The sequence below is a fragment of the Erinaceus europaeus genome, chromosome 8, assembly GCF_950295315.1.
Source record: "Erinaceus europaeus chromosome 8, mEriEur2.1, whole genome shotgun sequence".
Classification (NCBI taxonomy): domain Eukaryota; kingdom Metazoa; phylum Chordata; class Mammalia; order Eulipotyphla; family Erinaceidae; genus Erinaceus; species Erinaceus europaeus.
The window spans coordinates 65,768,181-65,795,167 of NC_080169.1; the positions used below are offsets into that span (position 1 = coordinate 65,768,181).

Sequence of the window (26,987 nt, forward strand, 5' to 3'; positions counted from 1 at the left end):
GAGAGAAAAATATATAAGTAAAAATCATCATAGTTACATTAGATAATATATGTATGATTTCCTGTGTAATTTTTCAGTTGTTGGAATAAAAATTGATGTAAATTCCTGGATAGAGAATTTCACCAAAACATCAATCAGGGATCCGGTAAGACAATTGAAAATAATTATTATGTCATACATATGAATTACAATTATTTCAGATTGATTTTTCATACTTAATGAATAAATAATATGAAATCATTTTAATATTATAACTTAAAATAGTAGTTTAGATATATATATATTGATTTTTAATTATACAGATTAACCAGCCCATAATAAAAAGGTTAAGTTGTAAATCTATAATTTGTACTTAATCTTACTTTTATATAGATAAATTGTCATATACATTAGGTAAAATACACCAGATAATCATAAATAAATAACTCTAGTATTTTAAGTATAACGTGGTAATAGTTATTATAATTAATTTCCTATTTGAATGAAATATTATATTTTTGTCTTTCAGTGTGCTGGTCCAGTTTGTGACTGCAAAAGAAATAGCGATGTAAGAAAACACTTTATGATATGTTTTACCTATAAAACTTTTTGTGTTACCCTTATTGACACTTTATGGATAAAATGCAGGATTTTTTTAAGTCAAGTGCTAAAATTCGATGGTATTGTGTACTAGCTCATAAATAAAGCCATATAATGAACATTCATTTCTTCAAATATGAAATATTTGTTTAAAAACATTCCTGTACTATAGAAGCTATTAAAAAGTCAAATCAGGGGAGTTGGGCTGTAGCACAGTGGGTTAAGCACATGTGGCGCGAAGCTCAAGGACCTGAGTAAGGATTCCAGTTCGAGCCCTGGGCTCCCCACCTGCAGGCGAGTCGCTTCACAGGTGGTGAAGCATGTCTGCAGGTGTCTATCTTTCGTTCCCCCTCTCCATCTTCCCCTCCTCTCTCCATTGCTCTCTGTCCTAACAACGATGACATCAATAACAACAACAATAATAACTACAACAACAATGAAAAACAACAAGGGCAACAAAAAGGGAAAATAAATAAAATGTATTAAAAAAAAGTCAAATCAGTAGCTCTTGTATTTTTTTGGTTCAGTATCTGGATATACTTACTACTTATCAATGCTAGCATCCCTCTTCTTTCCTTAATGTCAGGTTTTTTTACATTGTATTTACAGTGAGGACAAAAATTGTGAATTAAAGATTACTATATAATTTATTATGGATTTCCTTTCTACATTAACTGAATTTAACATTGTTTTTCTATTACCTCTATTTCTGTTTAAGAAAATGAAAATCGAGTATAAACTTCCTCTGTTCAAAAATTGTAAAGGATGATACTGTTTAACTTATTTTGAGAATATGTGAAAACGTTTCATTTATTTAGTCCTCATATGAGTGTCTATACATTTTATTGATCAACAGGGAATTTATATCAGTATTAATTCCAGTCCTGGAAAAATTTAAGTCAATAATTTAAATTACTTCTACAGTTTATCTATTTTACATAGTCTATGTTTACATAGACCAGGTTTTAGCAACCTTTTTTCCATATTAGGAAAATTGGATACATATGCCTTCAACTATGAAAATGTTTTAAATTAAGATTTTATACCTCCCCCAAAATGACTGAATTGGTTCATTTATTTGAACTTGAGTTAGTGGGTGGTAGTGTCAGAATAGAATACGTTTTCCCAAAATGGCCATTCTTTTTGCTTTTCACTTTTAAGTATCAAGCAAACACTTTTAATATAAAATACTTATTTAATGTTCTTAATGTTGATGCTTTTTGTTTAGTCTGGGAAGCATTGTGGCAGACATGTATTTTTTTTATTTATTTAAAAAAGACATTAACAAAACCATAGGATAAGAGGGGTACAACTCTGTTGTTAAGGTTCGGGGCTCCAGCTGGCTGGGCTAGCGTCGCGGCGGTAGACAGAGACAGAGACTTGAGGACACACGGCTGGGCCGAGAAGCTGCAGTTTTATCTTTATTCATGAGCGGGCAAATCACCACACCATATGCTTCCCCATCCTTCTCCTTCAGCGGCTGCTGCTGGGACTCTGGACATCCTTAGCATAGGGGGCGGGGAGAAAGTGGGGCACGAAACTAGCAAGGGTCAAACCAATTCTCTCAGAAGTCGGGGGGAAGGGGAGCAAACCAATATGAAACATACCACCAGATCTCCATATCTCATCCCCGTCCCTGATAGCTCTCCTATTCTTTATCCTCTGGGAGTATGAACTCAAGGTCATTGTGGAATGCAGAAGGTGGAAGGTCTGGCTTCTGTAATTGTTTCCCTGCTGAACATGGGCATTAACTGGTCGATCCATACTCCCCACCTGCCTCTCTATTTCCCTAGTAAGTGGGGGGGGGGGTCTCTGAGGAAGCAGAGCTCCAGGACACATTGGTGGGGTCATCTGTCCAGGGAAGCCTGGCTGGCATCCTGATGGCATCTGGAACCTGGGGGCTGAAAAGAGAGTTAACATACAAAGCCAAACAAATTGTTGAACAGTCATGGACCTAAAGGCTGGAATAGTGCAAATGAAGTGTTGGGGGGTACTCACTGCAGACTATTGTGTACTTCTGCTTTCTAGTATATATTTTTCCCTAGTTTATGGATATGTGTGAACATATGCTCTATCTCACGGGACCTAGTCTATATCTAGGTTTGGGGACTTTGTTAGGAAGTGAACCACCTGGAATGGAATTAGAGAATACTATGAAAGGAAAGGTCTCACCCAAGTAGTGAAGCTGAAGGGTTGTCATTCCACACCTGAAGTTTCTGGACACAGTCTGAAGTGAAGCATGCTGAGGTGGTACTCATTGGAATATGAGAGGGGAAAAATTGATTATATGTCTCAAACTTTTTAAAGCACAGAGTCTTTTTAATACATAGGCTGAGTCTTTGATATGCTGACTCTCTCAAAAACCTAGACAAGGGAGAACAGAAGGAACCGGTGGCACAGCTATATATACAAATAATGTCAAAGAGCATAAATTATGGTGATGTTAAGTATTTTACAGCAAATCCTAACAAAAGGACTTTTCAAAGTTAACCCAATTACCAAACAATGTGATTATAACAATAACTATCTATTGTCTTCTTGAAACCTAAGACAGCAGGAACCTCACATTTCGGCTATAGAGCCTTTATTTCCCCCAGTCCTGGAACCTTAGGGTGGGGCACACTTTCCTGCATGCTTCTCTCAATCATACCAGCTATGTATTTTTTAAGTTTCTTGTCAAATGTTTTTAAAATACCATGCCCCACTAGGGAAAGCGAGAGGCAGGCTGGGAGTATGGATCGACCTGCCAATGCCCATGTTCAGCAGGGAAGCAATTACAGAAGCCAGACCTTCCACCTTCTGCACCCTATAATGACCCTGGGTCCATACTCCCAGAGGAGTAAAGAATATGGAAGCTATCAGTAGAGGAGATGGAATATGGCGTTCTGGTGGTGGGAACTGTGTGGAGTTGTGCCCCTCTTATCCTATGGTTATTGTTAGTGTTCCCTTTATAAATAAAAATTTAAAAAAATAATAAAATAATTACTTATTATTATTATTTTATCTCCGGGATTATTGCTATATTTTGTCACCATTTTTCCTGGACTATTTATATGATTTTAAGTATCAAACTGTTTCTGATTTTTTTCCTTCTGATTTGCTCTACTGAGTTGATAATCTCAACAGGCTTTTGGTGGTGGAATACCAAACCCTGACGCCTTAATAGTGAATCTGTGAATTTAATGCATTTCACCAGAATTTCCTGAGACATTATGTGATCAAATAAGATACAGTCATTTGAATTTATTCTATTTTTGATGAAATAATCATATATATATATATATATATATATATATATATACTGGGCTAATACTAATGCAGTATCCTAGCAGTTCTAAAGTTTATTAATTATGATTTTTATTTTGATAGGTAATGGATTGTGTAATTCTAGATGATGGTGGATTTCTTTTAATGGCAAATCATGATGATTATACTAATCAGGTATGTAGCTAAGATAGTAGGATATATAAAGTACGTGTCCCAGAGGAACATGGTAAAACTCCTCAAATCACTATAAAAGTTGACTACTTGTTTCATTTCTTTTGCTCATTCTAAAGTGCTCCCATATAACAGAAAACATTAAGAAATGCATTCTGAATCAGACTTTTATATTTGCTAGTTAACTTTATTCTGGTATGACAGAAAATTCTATGGTGGTTTCCATAATCCATAAAAACTCAGAGCTCAAAGTGTTTGAATAGCCTACACATGAAATAAAAATGTTCAAATTCACCTTTCCTGCTTAATTTAGTTTATAAAGTCTGATGGAAAGTACTTGAATCCTGAAAACTATGATGGCTTAGTTTAATCCATTTTAGCCTGTTAACAGTAACTAAATTTTTGAACTCTCAAAATTTTTTTAAATTCTGCATATTAAATGTATATCAGCTGGTGCTAGCTAATTTACACCTGTCTTTTTTGAATTTTTTTTAATTAATGACATTTCTAGTCCCAAATTTGCATACTCATAGAAATATTTGTTTCAACAAGATATTAAACTAATCAAACCAGTGGTCAAAAATTTTGTTTTCTAATCTGCTTTTCTAGGTTTTCCTTAAACAACAGAAATATTCTCAGTCCTATTGGTTTTTCTAGCTGACCTGAATTTGATGAGCTGAGGCTATCGATTTATATTCTATTCTCTCCAGTTCATTCTTCTTTTCTTAGTCCAGCCTGTTTCTCTTGTGTATACTATTTTTTCTCATACAAAAAACATTTGATTGTAACCTTGACAAGTACTATTCTGTGTCCTTTCTTTTCACAAATACAGTAGCACAGAGTAAGTAATTAATGAGAACACCTAATTTTACTTGAGATTTTTTTTTAGAATGTCACATAATATGCTTATTACTTGCTTTTGTTTCAGAGCACTGTAGTAGTTTGCATTATTTCTTTCCGTTGTACTGGGGCAGGTGTGAATGTTTGCTTTAAACCTGAAGCCTTATGTTACCTTTTTCTGTGTCAGATTGGAAGATTTTTTGGAGAGATTGACCCAAGCTTGATGAGACACCTGATTAATATATCAGTTTATGCATTTAACAAATCCTATGATTACCAGTCTGTGTGTGATCCTGGTGCTGCACCAAAACAAGGAGCAGGGCATCGTTCAGCATATGTGGTCAGTAATAACAAAATCATCCCTTACTCTTAAAGGGACTTTCACTATGAGCTATAGTAATAATTCATTACTGTTTTTTATAGCCATCTATAGCAGATATATTACACATTGGATGGTGGGCTACTGCTGCTGCCTGGTAAGTCATACTTTTAATTTTATTAGTAATGAGGATATATGTTGTGAAATAATAAAACATTTACTGAAAATATAAATTTCATAGTGTAAATTTATCTTTTAATTATTTTGATTTTTATTTATTTATTGATAGAGACAGAAATTGAGAGGATATGGGCGGGAGAGAAAGAGAGAGACATAGATAGAAAGAGAGAGACCTGCAGTGCTGCTTCACCACTTGTGAAGCTTCCCATTCTGCAAAGGAACTGGGGGCTTGAACTCAGATCCCTGTGTACTATAACATGTGCACCCTACTGGGTGTGCCACCACCTGGCCCAGGAGTATAAATCACTATGAGAATTACTTTCATTCCTGAGCCATTCATTAGTAGTATACATTAAATTTTCTCTTAAATGATGATTCTAAAACTATTAACGTCACTTGCTTTTTCATACAATAATGATGCTATAGTTATGCACTATTCTTCTGTTTTCTATGCATCCTTTCAAAGATTTTGTGTTGAGCAGTGAAGCAATGCTTCAGATATCCCTCTCCCTCTCCTTCTTCCCCTCCTTCTCGATTTCTATTTCTATCCAATAAATAAATATTTTTTAAATGTCTTGTGTTTTTTCTTTATATTATACTTAATTATTTAAATTTTATGTTTTTAGGGGTCTGGGTGGTGGCACACCTGGTTGAGCACACATGTTATAGTGCGCAAGGCCCCAGGTGCGAGCCCCCAGTCCCCACCTGCAGGGGTGAAGTTTTGTGACTGGTGAAGCAGGGCTGTGGGTGTCTCTCTGTCTTTCTCCCTGTCCATCACCCTCTTCCATCTTAATTTCTGGCTGTCTCTATCTGATGAATAAATAAAGATAATAAATTTTAATTGGGTATTTATTTACTGATATATAAAAGCTACTATTTATTACCTTAAATATCCAAACTGGATTATTTCATTGATAACATTTAAAACATGATGACTTAACTTTGTACTTCTTTATTATTATTGAAAAAGCTGGCATAGTTTTAGTGACATTGTTACAGAAAATAGATCTCTTTCTTTTCACTCATTTCACACTACCTCCTGTAGCCCTTCTTCCTTTACCGCCTGTGAGAATAATACATTTGAACCATTTGAGGAGCTGTGAATGGTCTAGAAGATGAAATATGTCATTGTTTAGTTCTGGTCAATCAAATAACTAAACTCTGTCATGTCTGGGAACTGTCTTTCTCCTGCCTTTCTTACCTCCTTGCTATGTATTTTTTTTTTTATTGCCTTAATGTGTTGTTCAAGATTTACTCCATGTAAGCTAGTCTATAGCATTTATTTTATTTTGAATCATCCTTAGTCAAAATTAAATCATTATGCCATTTTATTGAAGTAACAAGAATTATAAAATATGAATTTTTCTGAAAAAAAATAGTGTGTAAAACAATGCTTTCTGTTGTGACACTGCATTTACATATTAATCGACATAAATTTGTCTAAATCTCATAATGAAGCTTAAATACTTATTATCTTGATGCTGTTATCTGACCAGTCTGGCTTCCTCATGACCACTACCCCTTCTTCCCTTCTTTTCCCCTAACCTCAGCTCCATGACTCCATGTTAATATTTAGCTAAAACATCCTTTATTATAAAATTGAAATATACCATGTACTTATTCATTTCATAAATGTTACATTATATATTTAAGAGTATATGTTATATTATAAACACTTCACAGATTTGTAGGATAGTGTTTTTTTGTTTTTTTCTTTGTGTCTTTCATTTTCTTACAGTAGACTCTTACAAACTAAAAAGAAGAGAAAATCCTGACTGTGAAACCTGAAACCTATGCTCTGTAATATTGGTGTTTTTTCTTAGAGTTACTAGTCTTCCGTGATCTCATTTCATACTAATCCCCTACATATATGTGGACCTCACATGGATCTGAATATATAACTTCATAACTTCTTTTGAAGAAAAACATTGCAATTGTTTAATTTCAGACATGTTCCTATAAAAATACTCTGAAACTTTATTAGCAGTCTCATTTTTAAAAAATAAGCTAAAAATATTTGTTCATCAGATATATAAATTTACTAATGTTTTTTCCTCATATAATTTATAAGGGAAATTTGTTTTTTATAAATAATTCTTCATATTTCAAATTCAGGTCTATTCTACAGCAATTGCTTTTGAGTTTGACCTTCCCACGGCTCCTTGAAGCAGGTAGGTCAAATTCAACTCTTGATATTACCATGATATCAGGTAAAAAAAATTCTGAAATGAAAAGTATAAAAACTCAAAGAAACTCTGTGTGTATGTGTGTGGAATATTGTCCATCTCACACTTTTGCTATTTGAAATCTCTGTTAAATATTTCCTCATGCTTTAAAAATATTTTCAATTTCATTGACCCGTTCTTGTAGCTACTGTGTACTTAACTTATTGTAAAAAACATAGTTTAGAGTACAGTCAAGGCATGTGTCCTCTTATGTTCGTCATGCTCTGTGATAATTACAGGCTAGTGGAATTAACTTCAGTGTCTCCTTATGATGGTAGCTTTTGTTTTCACTTTCTCTGACAGTTGAGCTAGAAGATGAGGACTTTGCATCCCCGCTGTCAAAGCAGAGTTGCATTACTGAGCAAACCCAGTATTTCTTCGATAATGATAGTAAATCATTCAGCGGTGTATTAGACTGTGGAAACTGTTCCAGGTAATTTATTTCTTCATCTCTGGAGTAATTCTGTTTCAGTAGGAAATTTTATTTATTTTTACAGTCATTCTAGAAAATCATGGAGATTATCACTGTAATCTAAAATATATGGATGACTGTTTTTAGTTGAAAGCACCAGAGATTTTCACTCCCTAAAGGCTTTGAAAAAATTTTAAGTTAATTCTAATTTTTATAAACTAATTTTTCAACTACAATCATACTTATATGACCAAGACAGTAGTTTCTACTTTTAGGCAGAACATAATTTGTTTATATTTGACATGTCATATGTCTATACAAGAATCATATTAAAAGCTTTCCAGAGCCTTAAGTATGAGAGTCTCTTTGCATAAACATAATGCTATCTGCCCCACCTTAAAAGCTTTCTAATAAGACTGAAAATATATTAATTATAAAAGTACTATATAGTAATATTAATATTTAATCTTAAACCAAAGTTATGATTCCTTTTTACTTGTAGGGATCTCAGCAGGTTTCCCAAAGCACTTGAAACTTTTTTTTTGTTTTGTTTTACTTCAGTTTTTCTCCATGTAACCATTGTGTCTTTTATTTAGAAGAACAAGGAGAAAAAATAAATAGTTTTCTGGGAGTCAGGTGGTAGCACAGCGGGATAAGTGCACATGGCACAAAGTGCAAGGACCAGCTTAAGAATCCTGATTTGAGCCCCCGGATCCCCACCTGCAGGGGATTTGCTTCACAAGCAGTGAAGCAGCTCTGCAGGTCTCTTTCTCTCCTCCTCTCTGTCTTACCCTCCTCTCTCGATTTCTTTCTGTCTATCCAACAACAATGACAACAGTGACAACAACAATAATAACAATAGCAACAATAAACAACAAGGGCAACAAAAAGGAAAAAATAGCCTCCAGGAGCAGTGGATTTATAGTGCAGGCACTGAGCCCCAGCAATAACCCTGGAGGCAAAATAAATAAATAAAATTTTTCTGGGGTAAACGTTCAGATTAGATAGACACAATACATGAGACATCACCTTGAATTTCGTTTTGAAGAGGTGGAGAATTTAATTCAGTTGTAATAAGATAAATGGAAAAGGCAAGATTGAGATAATTTTAAATTTTGAGACTAGTGCAATAATCCATGACACAGGATCCCCAAGAATAGAACCAACAATCAGTTTACAAGATATAGTTAGAACATTCTACTTTGAGCACCTGAGAGAAGGCTTTTGAATAAGAAATGCCTACAGAAAATAACGATATATGAAGAAGTGAGGTAACCTGGCAATGTGAAAGGATGGTATAGTTAGTTGCAAGAAGATTTAGGAAAGAATCATACTGCCAGGGTAGCTTCGCGGGCAGGAGACAGATGACCAGGGACTGATGGCTGAGCTGGGAATGCAGTTCAGTCTTTATTGATGAGCAGAAATGTAGTCAGTGCAATCTATCTAATCTTCATTCATTAGAAAATCCTGTCCTTTATATCTCCTGAGGCAGAAGTGTCAGGAAGAGGAAGTAAGTAGGATAGGGGGTGGGGAGAAGGGAAAAAAAGCATGCGAACCAATGGGAATTAAACCAATGCGGGTCTCAAACAAAACAATGATTATGTAAATAGACCACAGCATTAAGCAATGCAAGAGAACGTAACGTGATGATCAAAACAGAAGGGGTCTTAGAAGCAGAATTAGAAGCAGACCAACATCATACAGTAGTTTAAAAATATTTTCAGGAAAGCGATAACTAGTATAAAAAGTTTATAGACATGAACACTGTGTGGTTTTATTACTGAACTTTTGCATATTCCATGTCCTAGGAGACAGAAAGTACTGTGATGAGTAGAAAGGGAGGATCAAGCATCAACACAGAAAAAAGTAGGCAGATTCTCTCTCTCTCTCTCTCTCATTCTCGCTCTCTCTCAACTAGAGCACTGCTCAGCTCTGGATTATGTTGGTATGGAGGAATGAACCTGGGACATTAGAACCACAGGCATGAGCATGTCTTTGCATAACCATCATACCATCTCCTCTGCTCAGGCAATTTTTTTAAGTTTAAACTTTTCTTCCTGAAGCAGATAGCATACAAGAATAGTAACTTTAGGAAACAGAATTGCAGTATGTCTGATACATACAGCAAGTAGAATTTAAGAGCTCTTAGTTCTTCCATTAATCAATGTCCATTTAATGACTCTGCATACTTAAAACATTGACTAAGTTAAGTTATAATGTAAAGATAAATGTAGAGCTGAATCAAAGTTTACTTTGATTTCTTTTATGCTTGTAACCCAAGTTCAGTGGGGGAAAAGAATTAAAGCCCACTTGCTCACAAATGCATAACTGAAAAAAATTTCTCTTTGATGACATACATTCATTTTTATCTTGGTTGCTAAAAAAGGCAGAATCAGCTTAAGTTTTGGAAGAAAACAGTGCATGGAGCTTAGATCTTTGAGTTCTATTTAAAACTATATTATCCAATTTAGTAGTTACAGGATACAGGTGACTTTAAATTATCAATTTTTAATTTTTTTAAAGATTTGTATAGAGACAGAAATTTTGAGGGAAGTGGGAGAGAGAGAAACTGCAATATTATTTCACCACTTGTGAGGCTTTCCCCCTGCAGGTGATTTTATCAGGGGCTTGAGCCAGGGTCCTTGTTCATGGTAATGTGTAAGCTCAAACAGGTGTGCCAGCACCCAGCCTCTTTACTATTTTTTATTTATTTAACTTGGTGACTCTGGTTATATTTCAAAATGGGAAAAAAATACATCCTATAACTATTGTTGACCTGTAGGACAAAGCAGAAAACATTATTTTCTACCCAGAAAATTTGTGGAACAGCATTGATCTAGGCTTTTTTTGTTACTCGTTTCAAAAACAGAATTAGCCGTGTTGTGCCTGGAAAATAAGGTAACAAAGGGCCAGGCAGTGCTCCAACAGGTTAAGTGCACCTAGTAGGAGGGTGCAAGGACCCAATCAAGGATCCCGGTTCCCCACTTGGAGGAGGGTCACTTTACAAGCAGTGAAGCATCTCTAACTTTCTCTCTCCTTCTCTATCCTCACCTTCTCTCTCAATTTCTCTCTGCCTTATCAAAAAAAATGGAGAAAATGGCTACAGGAGCAATGGATTTGTAATGCAGGCACTGAGCCCTAGTGAGAAGCCTGGAGGCTAAATAAACAAATTAAATAAGGCAACATTGACATACTTCTTGTAATAAGTATCACAGCTCCTTAAACATGAAAAATAAAGCTTTTTCTATTCATTTCAACAACTAAGTAGTGCTGCTTATTGCACTGAATATTGACATTTAATAAACATTGGCTATACTTAAGAAATCAATTACAAGTTTTAAGTATTCCTTTGAGAGAGGTAATATCTGCATGCTAGTAAATAAAATTTGGTCATATTTCTTGCAATTTATTTTCATTCTGTTTTATTGTTATTACTAATAGTTATAATTTGTTTCAAAATATATTTCATCTTTCATTTTAATATCTGAGATCTTTGAAATAGTTTTATTTTCCCCAAAGATAGTGTTGATTTTCTGTGACTTTTTAACATTGATTTTTTCAGAATCTTTCATGTAGAAAAACTTATGAACACCAACTTAATATTCATCATGGTGGAGAGCAAAGGAACTTGTCCCTGTGACACAAGACAACTCATACAAGCAGAACAGACCTGTATCCTTTGATGTCAGAGGTGTTTGAAATGGAAGGTATCTTCATGTATTGTAACAAAGACACATTGCTAATGCTCAAAAAAAAAAAAAAGAAAATATTATGAAGCTCTTGAGATCATCTCACAGATTCAGAATGGGTGCATGAAAAGGTTTGCTGATAATGTGATACATGCATCAAGAGGAAAGTGAATGAAAAGTGTCTTACATAATGAAGCTTTTTGGAGAGAGCAATGCAGTTAGCAAAGTAGATCTGAAAATGTCTTGATAGGGCATAAAGGAAAAAAAACTGCATTGGGGTTTACAGCTGTTTGGGAGGGGTGTTGGGTTTTGACTTTGCTGCATGATTTGAATTTTTAGGCAGTATCAAAAGAGAGAGGCTTAGTCTTCCAAAAGGGAAGACAGAAAAAGGGTTTGAAAATTATGAATAGCTTATATTATTTTTTAAAAAGGAGTCTGTTGCTTGGAGATGATGCAGTAAATTGTTGGACTCTCAAGCATGAGATCTCCGATTTAATTCCCAACATTGCATGTGCCAAAGTGATACTCTGGTTCCCTTTCTTCCTTTTTTATTTTTTTTCTCTCACTAAGTAATAACTAATCTTTTTTTTTTTTTTTTAATCTTTTTTATATGTATTTTCCCTTTGATTGCCCTTGTTGTTTTTTCATTGTTGCTGTAGTTTTATTGTTGTTGTTGATGATGATATCAGTGTCAGACAGGACAGAGAGAAATGGAGAGAGGAGGGGAAGACAGAGAGGGGGAGAGAAAGACAGACACCTGCAGACCTGCTTCACCGCCTGTGAAGCGACGCCCCTGCAGGTGGGGAGCCGGGGGCTCGAACCGGGATCCTTATGCCGGTCCTTGCGCTTTGCGCCACGTGCGCTTAACCCGCTGCGCTACCGCCCGGCTCCCGTAATAACTAATCTTTAACAAAATTAAATGGACTCGGTTATAGCTTAGACCTACAGTGGCATATTAAAAAGAAAAAAGATACTATAATATACTAATAACTGCAGTGGCGGTAGCAAATTATATCTGGGGGCGAACATTTTAAATGACTGTGTAATGAATATTAAATCATTGCAGCAAAAAAATTAATAGATTACGTATATAATTTTTTTTTGCTGCAAGGAATGCTACTGGGGCTCAGTGCCTGTATTACTCCACTGTGCTCAGTGGCATTGTTATTATTATTATAAAGACAGAGAGAGAGAGAAGAGTTACCACAGCTAGTGAAGCATGTTGCCGATCCTGCTCCACAGCTAGGCAAATTACATATGGTGATTCTATGCTTAAACCCAGGTCCTTGTGGGTTGTACTTTGTTGGATGAGCCACCCACATCAATATATATACCTACATCTATATTTACCTTAAAAAATTGTCCTCGCCTATATTTTGAATTGGTATTTTTAATCAGCTTATACTTCTGGTTTTCTAAGTAGAAAACACTTAAGTTTTAGGAGCTGGGTGGTGGCATACTTGGTTAAACACACACATTACAGTATGCAAGAACCCAGATTCAAGCCCCAGGTCCCCATCTGCAGGGGGAAAACTTCACGAGTGGTGAAGCAGGGCTGTGAGTGTCTCTGTCTCTTTCCCTATCTATCCTCCCTGCCTCTCAATTTCTGGCTGTCTCTATCTAATAAATAAATAAATAAAATTTAAAATACTCTTACTAAAAACAAAAAAGAAACAAATTTTCTTTTGTGCTTTGTTTTACATCTATGCATGTCTTGCGTTCTAGGGCATCGACTTATTATCTACAAATTCTTATTAATTGCTACATGATAGTGGCCATGTTTACAGTAGAAATAAAAAGAGAATGCGCACAGTATATGATAGCATAGTGAAAGAGTTTGGACTAGAGGGGAGATGAAAATGGCATCAGGGTTGGGGAGGGACATCACTCACTACCCAGTACATGATAGTGGGAGTGGCATGAAGACACTTTGCACAGGGAGATTATAAAAAATAAAAAAATTTAAAAAACTCTACCTTCGAGCCAACAACTATCTTGTGAAATATTTCCCCAATAAAATAATAACAATAAAAAATAAAAGATTTCCATACAACTCCAACTTTGACATGAAAAAAAAATATGTAGTAATTTAGTTGCTTGTATCCTTAAGTGCGTGGTTGTGTTGGATTAAAAAAATGGTATAGGTATTTCTTGCTTACTTTGAAAGATAATCATATTGTATTATAATTTTAATTGTGTGGCAAAAAATAATTTTATATTCTTTAACTAGTTTTTTAGCTGATGGCCCAGATCCTTGTGACATGGTTAAGAAGCCCAGATACCGAAAAGGGCCTGATGTTTGCTTTGATAACAATGTCCTGGTAAGAACAAATGTTAGCTGTATTCAAACTCTGTATAGCATAAAGGTCATTAAACACAGATTTTAAGGCAATAATTGAATTTTACTCAAGTATATGTCTTAATTATGGTGTTTCTCGATAGCATGATGCTGTGGTTGATAGATAATTCATTTCACTATTTTTCTTGGTTAGCATTAGCTTAATGCTTCTTCTATCTGTCCTTCCACAGATGTTGTACTTTCAAACACAGTTATTCCATTCAGTTTACCAGTAATCCAAGAACATGACCCTGATTACAATTTTCCCAATAAGTAATAACTCTCAGTAAATGTTACTTGTGGTATATGAGTGACTTAGCTTCATTTGTATTACAATACTGAAGATATTAAAATTTTTTAGGGACTGGGAGATAGATCACTCAGTAGTGTTCATACTTTGTCCATGCTAACCCAGATTCAAGTACTACATGGGAACACCATGCCCATCATCAGAGGTAGCTCTATGAATGACAGAGCAGTCTGTTGTTTCTCTCCTCTTTCTTATTCTCTGTCTCACTCAGTCTTTCTTTCACATAGTCAGACCTGAGTAAGGATCCGGGTTCAAGCCCCAAGATCCCCACCTGTAGAGGAGTCGCTTCACAGGTGGTGAAGTAGGTCTGCAGGTGTCTATCTTTCTCTCCCTCTCTCTGAATTCCCCTCCTCTTTCCATTTCTTTCTGTCCTATCTAACAATGATGACATCAACAACAACAGTAATAATAACTACAACGAAAAACAAGGGCAACAAAAAAGGGAAAATAAATATAAAAAATTAAAAAATTAAATAAAAATCCAAATAGGAGATTTCATTTATGACTTTTTTCCTATTATACATACCTTCAGAGTTTTTTCCCATGTCCAGTCATCCCCCAGGGATTGTTTTATGTGGGTCTAAGGATGGTGTTGCTTATTAAGGAAGCTTTGCTTATCAACTCTCTTGTCACCAGTTTTCAACAGTGTAGACACAGGCCAGATTCATTCAGATGAACTTTAAAGATCATATACAAAATATCTATTACCCAAAATATTTTCACCCAGGAAACTCTTTATCTTCTGACTAAGGTGTTAAAAGAAAACAAAACAAAAAACTAAGACCAAAGCTGCTAACAATCCATGTTCCTAAGACAAATGGCAGATTGTGTGTGAAAGTACAACTCTCGCTAATATGCCAATGATGTTTTGTGTTTCTTTGGCAGTGGAATATTTTGATAATGCTTATTTGCAATGGTCACTGTGAATCTGCTCTGAATGGAGGCTCACATTAACTGCAACTGCCAGCAATTTGCATGAAATCTCATCTTGTATGTCTTCTTTTCTGTGTTTTCTTTCCTTTCCCTGTACTTGCTACTTTGCCCGTTATTAATAGGATCAACTTATATGCACAACGAGTCGTGCCTGTACCATGATGTCAGCTCCTATCTTCATTTTACTGCAAGTTTTCATGTGGTGTGGATGGTCAGTCACTTTCTCTAATTTTTCTTTGTTTTTGTTTTGGCTTTAAATTTTAAAACTATAATCTTCAATTCCAACTTCTCTATAATATATGCTCTGAAGCCAGGTTTATAAAAAACTAGAACTAATATTGTTTTGTAAGTAGTTGTTTAAAATATTGCAAAGTGTTTAATATTAAATATATCACAGTAGTTTCATGTGTTATATAAAAATCATTATTCCTCTATAACTCAGTCTCCTGTACTATTTAAAAATTATCATTTATTTATAAGTAGGTCAGTTATTCAACATAATTTTTCTTTTAGTAAATATAGCTTAAACTTTTTAAAATTTATTTATAAAATGGAAATATTGACAAGGTCATAGGATAAGAGGGGTATAACTCCACACAGTTCCCACTGCTAGAACTCCATATCCCATCCCCTCCCCTGATAGCTTTCCATTCTTTATCCCTCTGGGAGCATGGACCCAGGATCATTATGGGGTACAGAAGGTGGAAGGTCTGACTTATGTAATTGCTTCTTTGCTAAACATGGGCATTGGCAGGTCTATCCATGCTCCCAGCCAGAAAATGTGGATAATTCAAAATACTTATATAAGTCAAAATTAGTATATGTGTTAATCTTTCACACATTTATGAACTACATAATGAGTATTAATAGAAAAGATTGTGTAGGATCTGAATTTGTGTGCATGTGTCCATTTACAGTTTTCCAGTTTCTGTTTTCATGTTCTGGAATTATGATTGTTACAAACAACAGGAGAACTTTTGTTGTAATTGTTCCCTCATTGTTGTCCAGGTAGACATTGATTAGGAAGCCACTGGATGGAGATATGGTCACTACTGAGAGTGGAATGACCTCTCTGAGTGGTGGTAGGGCCATGGGTTAGTACAAAATTTGTTCTAGCACAAGAAAATAATGGATTTTATAGTACCTGTCAAATGAAAGGAATCTAGCGAGCTATTGTAATTTAAATAATAGGTCAAAGTGGGGCCGGGTGGTGGCACACCTGGTTGAGCACACTGGTTACAGTGCACAAGGACCTGGGTTCAAGCCGCCGGTCCCCACCTGCAGGGGGAAAGCTTCACAAGTGGTGAAGCAGGGCTGCAGATGTCTCTCTGTCTCACTCCCTCTCTATCTCCCCCTTCCCTCTTGGTTTCTGGCTGTCACTATCCAATACATGAAGATAATAAAAAAAAATTAAAATAAATAAAAATAAATAAGTCAAAAACAACTAATCTCTTTCCACGAGTATTTTTATTTGAGCTATCTTCATCAATTTGAAACATAATTATTAGTTCTAAATAATATTACAGGGAGTTGAGCAGTAGTGTAGCAGGTTAAGCGCACGTGGCACAAAGCTCAAGGACCAGCATAAGGATTTCAGTTCGAGCCCCCGGCTCCCCACGTGCAGGGGAGTCGTTTCACAGGCGGTGAAGCAAGTCTGAAGGTGTCTGTCTTTCTCTCCCCCTCTCTATCTTCCCCTCCTCTCTCCATTTCTCTCTATCCTATCCAACAATAACGACATCAATAATAACTACAACAATAAAACAACAAGGGCAACAAAAGGGAATAAATTAAAAAATTAAGAAAAAAGAATATTACACAGCTAGTCATGCTATTACATATTAAATTTTTAATTTTTTGTTTATTTTTGTGATCACAATAAAATGAGCCACCTAGAATATATGGATAAGGAATTATTTCATTATATCTAATAGGGGTGTAGTAGTGTAAAAATTCACTGCATTTCAAGCTTTGATTCAAAAATTTACTTCTCTGGCAGGGGTAGATAGCATAATGGTTATGCAAACAGACTCTCATGCCTGAGGCTCCAAGGTCCCAGGTTCTATCCCCTGCACCACCATAAACCAGAGCTGAATAGTGTTCTCAAAAAAAAATATTTTTTTTAAGTTTACTTCTCTTGTTTATTGAATTTTGAAGGGAGACTTACAGGCTGTCATTTAGACTCAGAAGTATTTAACTACTGCTTTTGAATAAGTCGTCTTTTAAATAGGTAACCAAGCTTTCTATAAAACTTCCCTATGGTGATATTTTAATTTCACTATAACTGTAAATTTACCAAGATAATAAAATATCATGAACTAAATTGGATGAGATCAGTGCCCTATAAAGAAATTATTTTTATGCAGACATGTAGCCCCAGCGATAACCAATAAAAAATAATAAGAAAAAAGTAACATGTTCAAGATTCTGTGATGTCGGTGTGTCCAAGGGGCATACATAATAAATAATCTAGAATAGGCATTCTAGAAAGGATATAAAGCAGATTAAAAACCAAAGTTTGGAGTCATCAGATAAGAATTAGTAGACTCCAAAGTATGGAGTCATACCAAAGTATGCAAGTCATCATATAGGCATTAATGGAAAATGTACAAGTAATTTATATAATCTGATTTTTAATTGGCACAAGAATTCAGTGGTCATTTTAACAACAAAGGCATAATAGCTATATGAAAACACCTATTCAATGTAACTTATCATCAAGGCATCTCAAATTAAACCCACAATGCATAGTCACCTCTCACTTACTAGAATTGCTGTGAAGAAGAAAATGCATAACAAAGTATTGGTAACCCTCTGGAGAAAAGGGCAACTTGTACACTCTTAATGGCAATACAGGTTAGTGTAGCATTATGGAAAACAGAATGAAGGTTCCTCAGAAAACCAAAACTAGAGCTACCATGTGATCCAGCCCTCTTCTTTCTTTTTTTTTTAATATTTATTTATTCCCTTTTGTTGTTTTATTGTTGTAGTTATTATTGTTGTTGTCATTGTTGGTTAGGACAGAGAGAAATTGAGAGAGGAGGGGGAGAAGAAGACACCTGCAGGCCTGCTTTACTACTTGTTAAGCAACTCCCCTGCAGTGGGGAGCCGGGGGCTCAAACCAGGATCCTTATGCTGGTCTTTGTGCTTTGTGCCACGTGCGCTTAACCCATTGTGCTACCGCCTGACTCCCAAGCCCTTTTCTTTCTGATAATTATTCAAATGAGATGAAACAGTTTGTAGAGACAGATAGCAGTGGGGCTGAACAGTGACTCAGTGAAACATACATATTACTATGTGCAAGGACAATCCCAGCCTTGGGGTTGGGGAGTGATACAACCTTCAGAAGGCAAGTAGAGCAGTGCTGTGAGTGTCTCTCTCCCTCTCTACTTCCCTGTCTTTATCAGGAGAAAGAAGAGAAGGGGGAAAATAACTTCAGAAAGGATAAAATTGTGTAGGCACCAAGCTCCAGCAATAACCTGGTAGCAAAATAAAATAAAATAATAAAGAAGATAAAACAGTCATCCCATGCTTAAGGAGAAATATTCACAATACCCCAAATAGAGAAGCAGTCTAAGTGACCATCAGTAGATGAATGGATGAGAAGACGTGCACGTGTATATCCAATTGTATAAAAATATTTTTATTTATTACTAGATAAAGACATAGAAACTGGGAGCAGAGGGGGGATAGAAATAGGGAAAGAGACAGAAAGACACATGCAGCTTTGTTTCACCTCTCATGAAAATTTTCCCTTGAAGGTGGGAGCCAGGGGCTCAAACCTGGGTCCTTGTTCTCTAAGGTGTGAGCTTAACCAGGTGCGTCACCATCTGGCCCCTGTATATTCAGTTGTATAATCTACCTATATTTAAATATTACTTAGCTATGAAAAAAAAAGACATAATGCCATTTGGAATAACGAATAGATGTCAAGGCCATTATGCAATGTGAAATCTAAAAAGAAAATTTATTTTCTTTCTTTGAGGGAACCAGAGAGGGAATGGCAAAAAGGTGCCAACTTTCAGCTCTAGGATAAATAATTACTGAGTAATATAATAATGTATAATGTAAAACATAGCCACTATAGTTGATAACTACTATATTCTTGAAATTTGCTGAAAAAATAAAATGGGAATTTTACCAAACATATATATCCTTTGATAGAAATGTTAACTAGATGAGAAAAGTTCTTCAATAATGTCTGTCACCACAGTTCACTTTAAATACCCTGTAATTTGTAGGCTGGGCACTGGTGTACCCTGGTCAGTGCACATACTACTAAGCACAAATAATAATCAGTGCAGAGACCTGCACAAGTATCCAGTTTCGTGCTCCCACTCCCTATCATTCCCCCTCTCTATCTCCCCTTGCCCTCTCAATTCTCTTTATCCTAACAAGAAGGTAAATTCTAATATAATGGGACAAGATTATATCACCCAGGAGACAATAATGAAGAAGCAGAAAAGAGAGAAAACAAATTCCCTGGAACGACAAACATGTACAGTGCATGTGAAAAAGGACACCAAACCAAAAAAAAAAACCAAAAAAACGTATAAATAATAAATAAGTTAATCAAAAGCCCAAAGGAACTACACATGGAAAATATTCCAAGGAGAGAATATTCTACCATGTCAGAACTCTTGAAAAACCAAATAATGTGAGAACTAAGAGGTTATCTTTTTTCTTTTCTTTTTTAATATTCTATTTAGATCTGAGAAAGTCTTAAAAAACAAAATCCTAAATAAGTTCCTTATTCCCAGACTTCTCTTTAACAGATTTCTGCTGCTTTGAAATACATTCTAAGAATTTGTGTTTATTTAGTAGTTGGCATACACTGTATAAAACTCTAGTGAGAAAGAAGAGCCACTGTTCTTTTCTCTGGGAGTCTGGTGTATTTGTAAAATTAGTCCGAGAGGGAGTATATTTATCTAATTATTTACATAACCTGTTATTTCGATTAGTAGATAAATCTTGGAGTAGAGAACTCTTAAAATATGTTTAGAAGAATACTTAGATATGATTTTAAATCAAAGTATGAATATAAAGGATGTAGAAAACATCACAAAATATACAACCTAGTACAAGATTAAGAATAACTTTGTGTTCATAGTGAACTTAGTAGCCCTCCATTAGACAGTGGGGAATCCAAATAAGTATATTCATTGCTTAAATTTCATGGTTCTAATAAAAAAAAAAAAACCTCTTTTGAGTTTAATTCTTTATTTCGGGTATATGTTTTCAATAGTGTTCTTTCATTATTCGTGCTTTGCTTACATTATGCTTCATTTTAGTTTTTGATCAAAGACCAGTGCTACATGTATATGGTATAATATATAATGGAAATAGAAATTCATTTCTTAAATCCATCTCAAGTTTTGTCTTACAAAAATAATTGCTAAAGTCATAATCCTTATGAATTATACAGCACACTGAAATGTTATTATAATTTCTTAATTTGTAAATATAAAATATTTGATACTGTGAACAAATTCTTATTTAAGAATTGATACAAGGGGGTTGGGCGGTAGCGCAGCGGGTTAAGTGCACGTGGTGCAAAGTGCAAGGAAAGGCCTAAGGATGCTAGTTCAAGCCCCCAGCTCCCCACATGCAAGGTAGTCGATTCACAGTCAGTGAAGCAGGTCTATAGGTGTTTTTCTCTCCCCTTCTTTGTCTTCCCCTCCTCTCTCCATTTCTCTCTGTCCTATCCAACAACGATGGCATCAATAACAATAAGTATAACAACAATAAAAAACAAGGGCAACAAGAAGGGGGGGGAAGAATTGATGTAATATTCAGAACAGTGTCATTATTTTCTCTCATGTTCACGAAAACCTAAAACATTTTAAAACCTTCATCAAAGCATACTGAGAAAATTACCTTATTCAAAATTGAAAGCAATAAAATATAAGGGAATAAGGTGAGTTTGGAAATGGCCTAAATGTAAGTGCTCTGTGAAATGTCCTCCTAAGTATTTTTCAAGATATTTCTTCTTCCATTTCTTCCCAACAGGAGGATTATACTGACTGTGGTGGTGTTTCTGGATTAAATCCTTCCCTGTGGTCCATCATTGGAATACAGTTTGTACTACTTTGGCTTTTATCTGGCAGCAAACACTGCCAGTTATGACCTTTTAAGACCAAACCTGCATAATTAAAACTTCAGACCCTGCCAAACCATGAGCCCTCAGTTGCATTAAATTAGGGTCAAACATGGAATCAGCAAACCGTTAGCTGGGTCCTCCCCATGGTATAAATCTAAGACTCAGACTCCTAAAGCACCCGCTGGCTGCATGTCACGGTGCGAAATCCTTAAACTTGTGTGAATGCTACATCATCTATGTATAACATCAAAGCAAAATTCTTTGTGTGATCTCTTGGAAAATACAAAAGTTTGTTATTGCAATGTTGGTGATTACATGTAAAAGGGCTCCCCACGCAATTGTTTATGAATCATACAAATAGTCTTGATTTTGACCAGAAGTTTGGACCTTCTGCAATCTTGTTCTTTTACTAAGAAAGTTCAGGGCAGGGTGACCACGGTGGTGGTGGTGGTAGTGGTAATGATTTTTGCCTTTACTTAATCTTCTGTTCAAAATTATTTCCTGGTTGGTGTAGTCAGTAATGGAAAGGATATAAAGAAAGAATTAATACTAATTATAATCAAATGATACAAATATGGCTTTTGTGGCAAAAATATTGCCATAGAAGAATTATGCCTTATGAAGAATGATTTCTGCCAAAAAGATAATGCACATAATGATCAGTTAAGTTCTGGTGTGGTAATTTATTGATTGCTTAAATATAATAACTAAGAAATTATTAACCTAAAGGTGCTTGAGGGTAAAATTTGAATATATGATCTATTTCTTTATATATGTAAGCCCTTAATAAATGCTTCGATGTGGTGTTCTTTTGTTCAAAGTAAAGTTACATAGTGCTGGTCAGATATTTCAAAATGCGCTAAGGAAAGCTTGTTGGGGGGGAGGGGGAGGTGTTTTTTTTTCCTGTGATAAATGAGCTTTGGTTACCAAGGGTATTTTGCATGATACTGCTGCTATTTTAACTTTTGGTTTGTTGTTCTCTTACTGTAGAGTGTAGTCCCTTGAGTGACATTATTGGTATGTAAGAATCTGGACCTTGCAGTGTAATGCACTTAAGTCATCTTTAAAAATGTCTTTAAACTACTCTGAATATACTGTGCAATGTAAATGCTGAATGATTGGGTTAGGGAAATGGTGAAAAGGGAAATAATGGATTTTATACAGATTTGTGCTTTTGCCTGAAAAAAACCTATGTACAGATATTTTAAGTACATAAATCAGATCTGACACATTTATTTTTGAAAGTACATATATGTTCTCAGTGAAGATTCATCCTAGGTTTCCTCTTTGTTCATTTGAATAGGAGATTCATGCTCGCTGCTACTGCTGCTGCTTTTATTCCTCTATTTAAAGGTAAAATCACTTGACAAAAATTTCCATGCAGTTTGATGAGAGTTTTATAATTGTCTGAACAAATAGGAAACCGTGAATCTGTATGTATGCACATGAATACTTGATTGTGAATAATCAAAGTTGTTTTTATACAGCCTCATGGTAAAAATGTTGATTGTAGTAAGCCAGTTATTGCATTCTAGATTATTATGGTAGCAAATATTATTTATGTTTTTAAAATTATTTTCAAGAGTAAACAGTATTCGAAGAAAGGTAAAAACAATGAATGTGTAACTTTATTCATAGTGGGTAATTCTGCTGTAGGCTGGGAGTATACAGATGTTTTTTATGGTGAAATGTGTTTTTTTTTTTTAACATGCCAAATGATGGTGTGTGTACATGTTGGGAACTTCCTTATCTATCATTTTTAAATCAAAAATCTTATGGACATCATCTAGCATGTTTTATGCTTCTCATATCAGAGATATAACCAATTCTGTAGCATAGTTTAAAAGGTATATTTGTTTTCTTTTTAGCTTTGCATACATTTGTAACTCCCTCCCACCACTAATATACGCTAGGTACCATTTGTGTACACTTCCTTATTTAAAATATTATTTTATTTAGAAAAAGGGGGAATGGGAAATGGAATTATTTTGCTAACTACTGTTCTGAGAGTTGACATTAGTTACCATTTTAAATCTATTGTTGTGTTTTGTAGTCTCATTTGTAACTGATATTGGTATTTTAGATGACACCAAAGTGATGTAAAAATTACATAACTTCTCACTCTAATAACAATATGTTTAAATCATTTTGTTTGTTAACTGAGTATTTAATGTTTGTTATCTTTTGCTAGACTTTTAACTCATGAAAGTGTTTGGGAAGGGGATATAAGATATAAAACTGTTAATTTGTGTATATAAATGACATATATCAAAACAGACTGCTTCCAGCATACAACAAACTACCTTAAAATTATGTTTAAAATTTATTAAATATACTTTTTGTGGCCACATGTCACTAATATAATAAACCTTCATCAGTTGCTACTGTTGTACTATTCACAGTTAAAATTGGCATCTCTTGGCAGGATCCTATTTGATTTCATATGCCATCAAAATATATTTACAGGTACCAGTCTTGCTCTGACCTTATTTTGTTATAAAATAAACTTATAAATTATGACAACCACATACATGGTAATAAATTGAGTAGAATCTCTGACTAGAACTTATTCTCATGACTAATGCCATTCTTCATGCTGTTATGCCTTTTAAGACAGCAACACTCTTCCCATTAATTGTTTACATTTAGAATTTTTCCATGAATTTTGATTATTTATAAGAACTATAAAAATATATTCTCAAAACTATGTAGTTCAAGAGTTCAAGTGTAAAGATTTTAAACTCTCAGTTTAGTTGTGTTCTGTTCATGCACTAAAGTGTAGGCTATCACAATAGCAAAATCAAAATAAGTCTTGCATTAGTGTTGAGTAACAGGAATGTTTTTTTCATTAATACTTTATTTTTTTCTCATTTGAGCAACCAGCATTACTGCCAAATACAAACTGTGGTCCATATTTATAACAGATTTTTAACATGACATAGCAAGTTTGATTGAAAAGATTTTTAGGTCCTGGGCCTATAAGATTTTAGTATGATCTTTTTTCATGTTTCTAATGCTTGAGGAGATATTGCTTAACTTGGGGAAAAAAAACAGTGTTGCTGTAATTTGTAAGTTTTCCTATAATATTCCTTTTATTAACTTAAAACTGGCCTTACTGGGTTCAAATAGGCAGTATCCCTTTTAAGTGGCCTTTGCAACCCAAGTGTTACTTGCTTATTTGATGCTCTATTGTACTTTACATCACATTTAAATTCTTATCTCCCACCAAAGCTTAAAATCTAATTTTAATTTGAAAGTCTTAAAGTAGTCTATCAATTATGTTAAATGATAAAAGAGATGGACCTAATGAAATAAAATTGATGTCATGACTTCTTAAGTGTAAAATAGATTATTTCACTTGCTCATAATGTTAAATATTTTATTATCTGGGACATGTATTGTGTTCCCATAGTAGAACGTTAATATTTATAATATTGAGTTTATATTTCTGTATCTGTAAAGAGCAAATCAATATAAAAACTTATCCTCTGTAAAAATTCCAGAATTTCAAAGAATTAAACACCCTTAAGACAATAGTTTCATCGACCATATTTCTATTTCATATAATTAAAAAAAAAAAACATACAATGGGATACTGCCTTGTATAGATGCCAATTGAGTTTACAGTGTGACCTGACAAAGCTGTTCATTCTGTTGTTCTGTATGATTGTTAAATCATGCTTTTAGAAATACTTTTATTGAGATGCTCAGTGTGTATTCATGCAAAAGGTCAAGTGGCTTTGTGAACAAGATTCTTTCTCCCCTTTATTATGTTCTCTTGACACTTTTGTGGAAATTAACTAACCTGATAAAAACATTTTGTAAAAATTTGTATAATACTGTTATAAAAAATATTTATAATCCCAGAAAATGTTGTGTTAAATCTTGTGCAAAAACAGTATATTCAGAATAAAAGTTTATCATTTAAAGTCACCACAGTTTGTATTACTTGATTTATTTAAACCCACTTGAGAAAGAAATCTGTCGACAACACATATGGTTTAAGAAAGCAGGCTTCCTGGGAAGATAATTCTAGATTGAGATTATACAAAAGGTTTACAGTTGCTAACCTCAACTCATAAAAGTATGCATGCACTTGCAACTCCTTTACATAGCTCTGAGCATACTCACATATGCCTCTGTCATCACAGCATTTAGGAACAGGATTCTATTGTGACATAAAAAAAGAAGAAAGTAGAAAGGAAGAAAGAGAAGTAGAAAGAGGAAGGAAGGAGGAAAAGAAGGGGAAGGAAGAGGAGAGAAGGGAGGGAGGAGTTTTGAGGCAATGTTTTCATTTTTCTTCCAAAATCTGGGGAAAAAACGCTTGAAAGAATCAATTTAAAATATCTGAAATTTGCATGAATGTTATATATCTAATATTAATTTCCCATCTAAGAACAGCTAAAGAAATTGAAGGATAGAAGCTTATAATATTTATTAGATTCCTTTTACATTTGTATCAGTTTCTAACTTTCCACCTATTCTCACCTAGTAATGAGCCCAATATTTTGAGAAATCTAATTTAAAATTAGTATATTTCTCTTACACTAGGGATTTTCAAAAAAAGAAAACAAAAACACCTTCATGTGTGTGGAATGTAGTATATAGATAACAATGATGGCAGTTACTGAAAATCAGACCCCTAGTTTCTGATCAAGGCATTTTAACAGGAAAAAAGACCCTACTTAAAAGTGTAAGTTAGATAACATTTGTTTTCTGAACATCTGGCTTCTCTCTGAACCAGTTTATCTCCTCAATCAATCCCCTAGTTCTCCAAGGACCCTCATTTCCTCTATCAATCATCTTGAGCCCACCTAAAATCTTCCCTTGGGATTTAGCCTCATCAATTCTTTTTTCTCAAGCCTAATCAGTCTCCTCTTTTTACAAGCTTATTTCACTGCTTGCAAACACAGAACACCTCTATTTAAAACTAACAGAAAAATCAAACATACACTGCTACCCATTAGCCATATTACCTCCTAGAGTAATAAAGCTAGAGTTTAAATACATCTTTGAGCATCCACAGATACATTCTAGTAATCTCTTTGCAACGCACTCAATCCTATCTTAGCTTGTTACTGTTATGAGATAAACCTAGCTCAACCATGAGAGTATAAATTGCAGTTACTAATGTTAAAAAATTGAATTTATCAAAATACATGATTTTTTTTAATTTTGAGTTTTTAAAGTATATAGAATTTTGAGATTTGTGTATAGCCATAACTGCTTTTTAAAACATTTCAAGACCCTACTATACCTTTAAATATATCTTCTAGAACTGGGGGTGGGAATGTGGAGGATACCTTAGAATATAAGATTTGCAAATCTGAGTCCCTAGATTCAATCTCCAGCCCCATCATATGCCAGGATTGAGCAGTACTATGGTCTCTCTCTTGCTTGCCTCTGCTTTCTCACTATAAATGAATTGTGGGTAGGGATGGGGAAGGGGTAAAAAATAAATTATGGTTTGGTGTAATAATACTTAGAAAAAAGAAAACCAGTGAAGGGTTTTCCAGAATTCTGAAATTTAAAATGGAATAATGGTGTAATCTCTCAAATTGGGGCATTTTAGAACTTAAAAAATAGTCAGAATAAGACCAAATTACAGATTGAGAGGTTACATTACA

General features: G+C 34.6%; 1 protein-coding gene across 6 annotated transcripts in view; it reads left to right on the plus strand.

The window, feature by feature from the left end:
• Window positions 1-25,293, plus strand: part of CACNA2D1 (calcium voltage-gated channel auxiliary subunit alpha2delta 1) — a 539,106-nt gene extending 513,813 nt beyond the window's left edge. For all 6 annotated transcript variants that reach the window (XM_016190308.2, XM_016190309.2, XM_007527908.3 and 3 more), the window contains 10 exons: window positions 78-145; window positions 509-547; window positions 3,949-4,020; window positions 5,045-5,197; window positions 5,281-5,333; window positions 7,472-7,527; window positions 7,885-8,014; window positions 11,556-11,665; window positions 13,921-14,003; window positions 21,270-25,293. In XM_016190308.2, coding sequence (XP_016045794.1) covers window positions 78-145; window positions 509-547; window positions 3,949-4,020; window positions 5,045-5,197; window positions 5,281-5,333; window positions 7,472-7,527; window positions 7,885-8,014; window positions 11,556-11,665; window positions 13,921-14,003; window positions 21,270-21,386 — 881 coding nt within the window. In that variant the 3' untranslated portion in view covers window positions 21,387-25,293. The remainder of the gene's footprint in view (window positions 1-77; window positions 146-508; window positions 548-3,948; window positions 4,021-5,044; window positions 5,198-5,280; window positions 5,334-7,471; window positions 7,528-7,884; window positions 8,015-11,555; window positions 11,666-13,920; window positions 14,004-21,269) is intronic.
• Window positions 25,294-26,987: the final 1,694 nt, after the last annotated feature.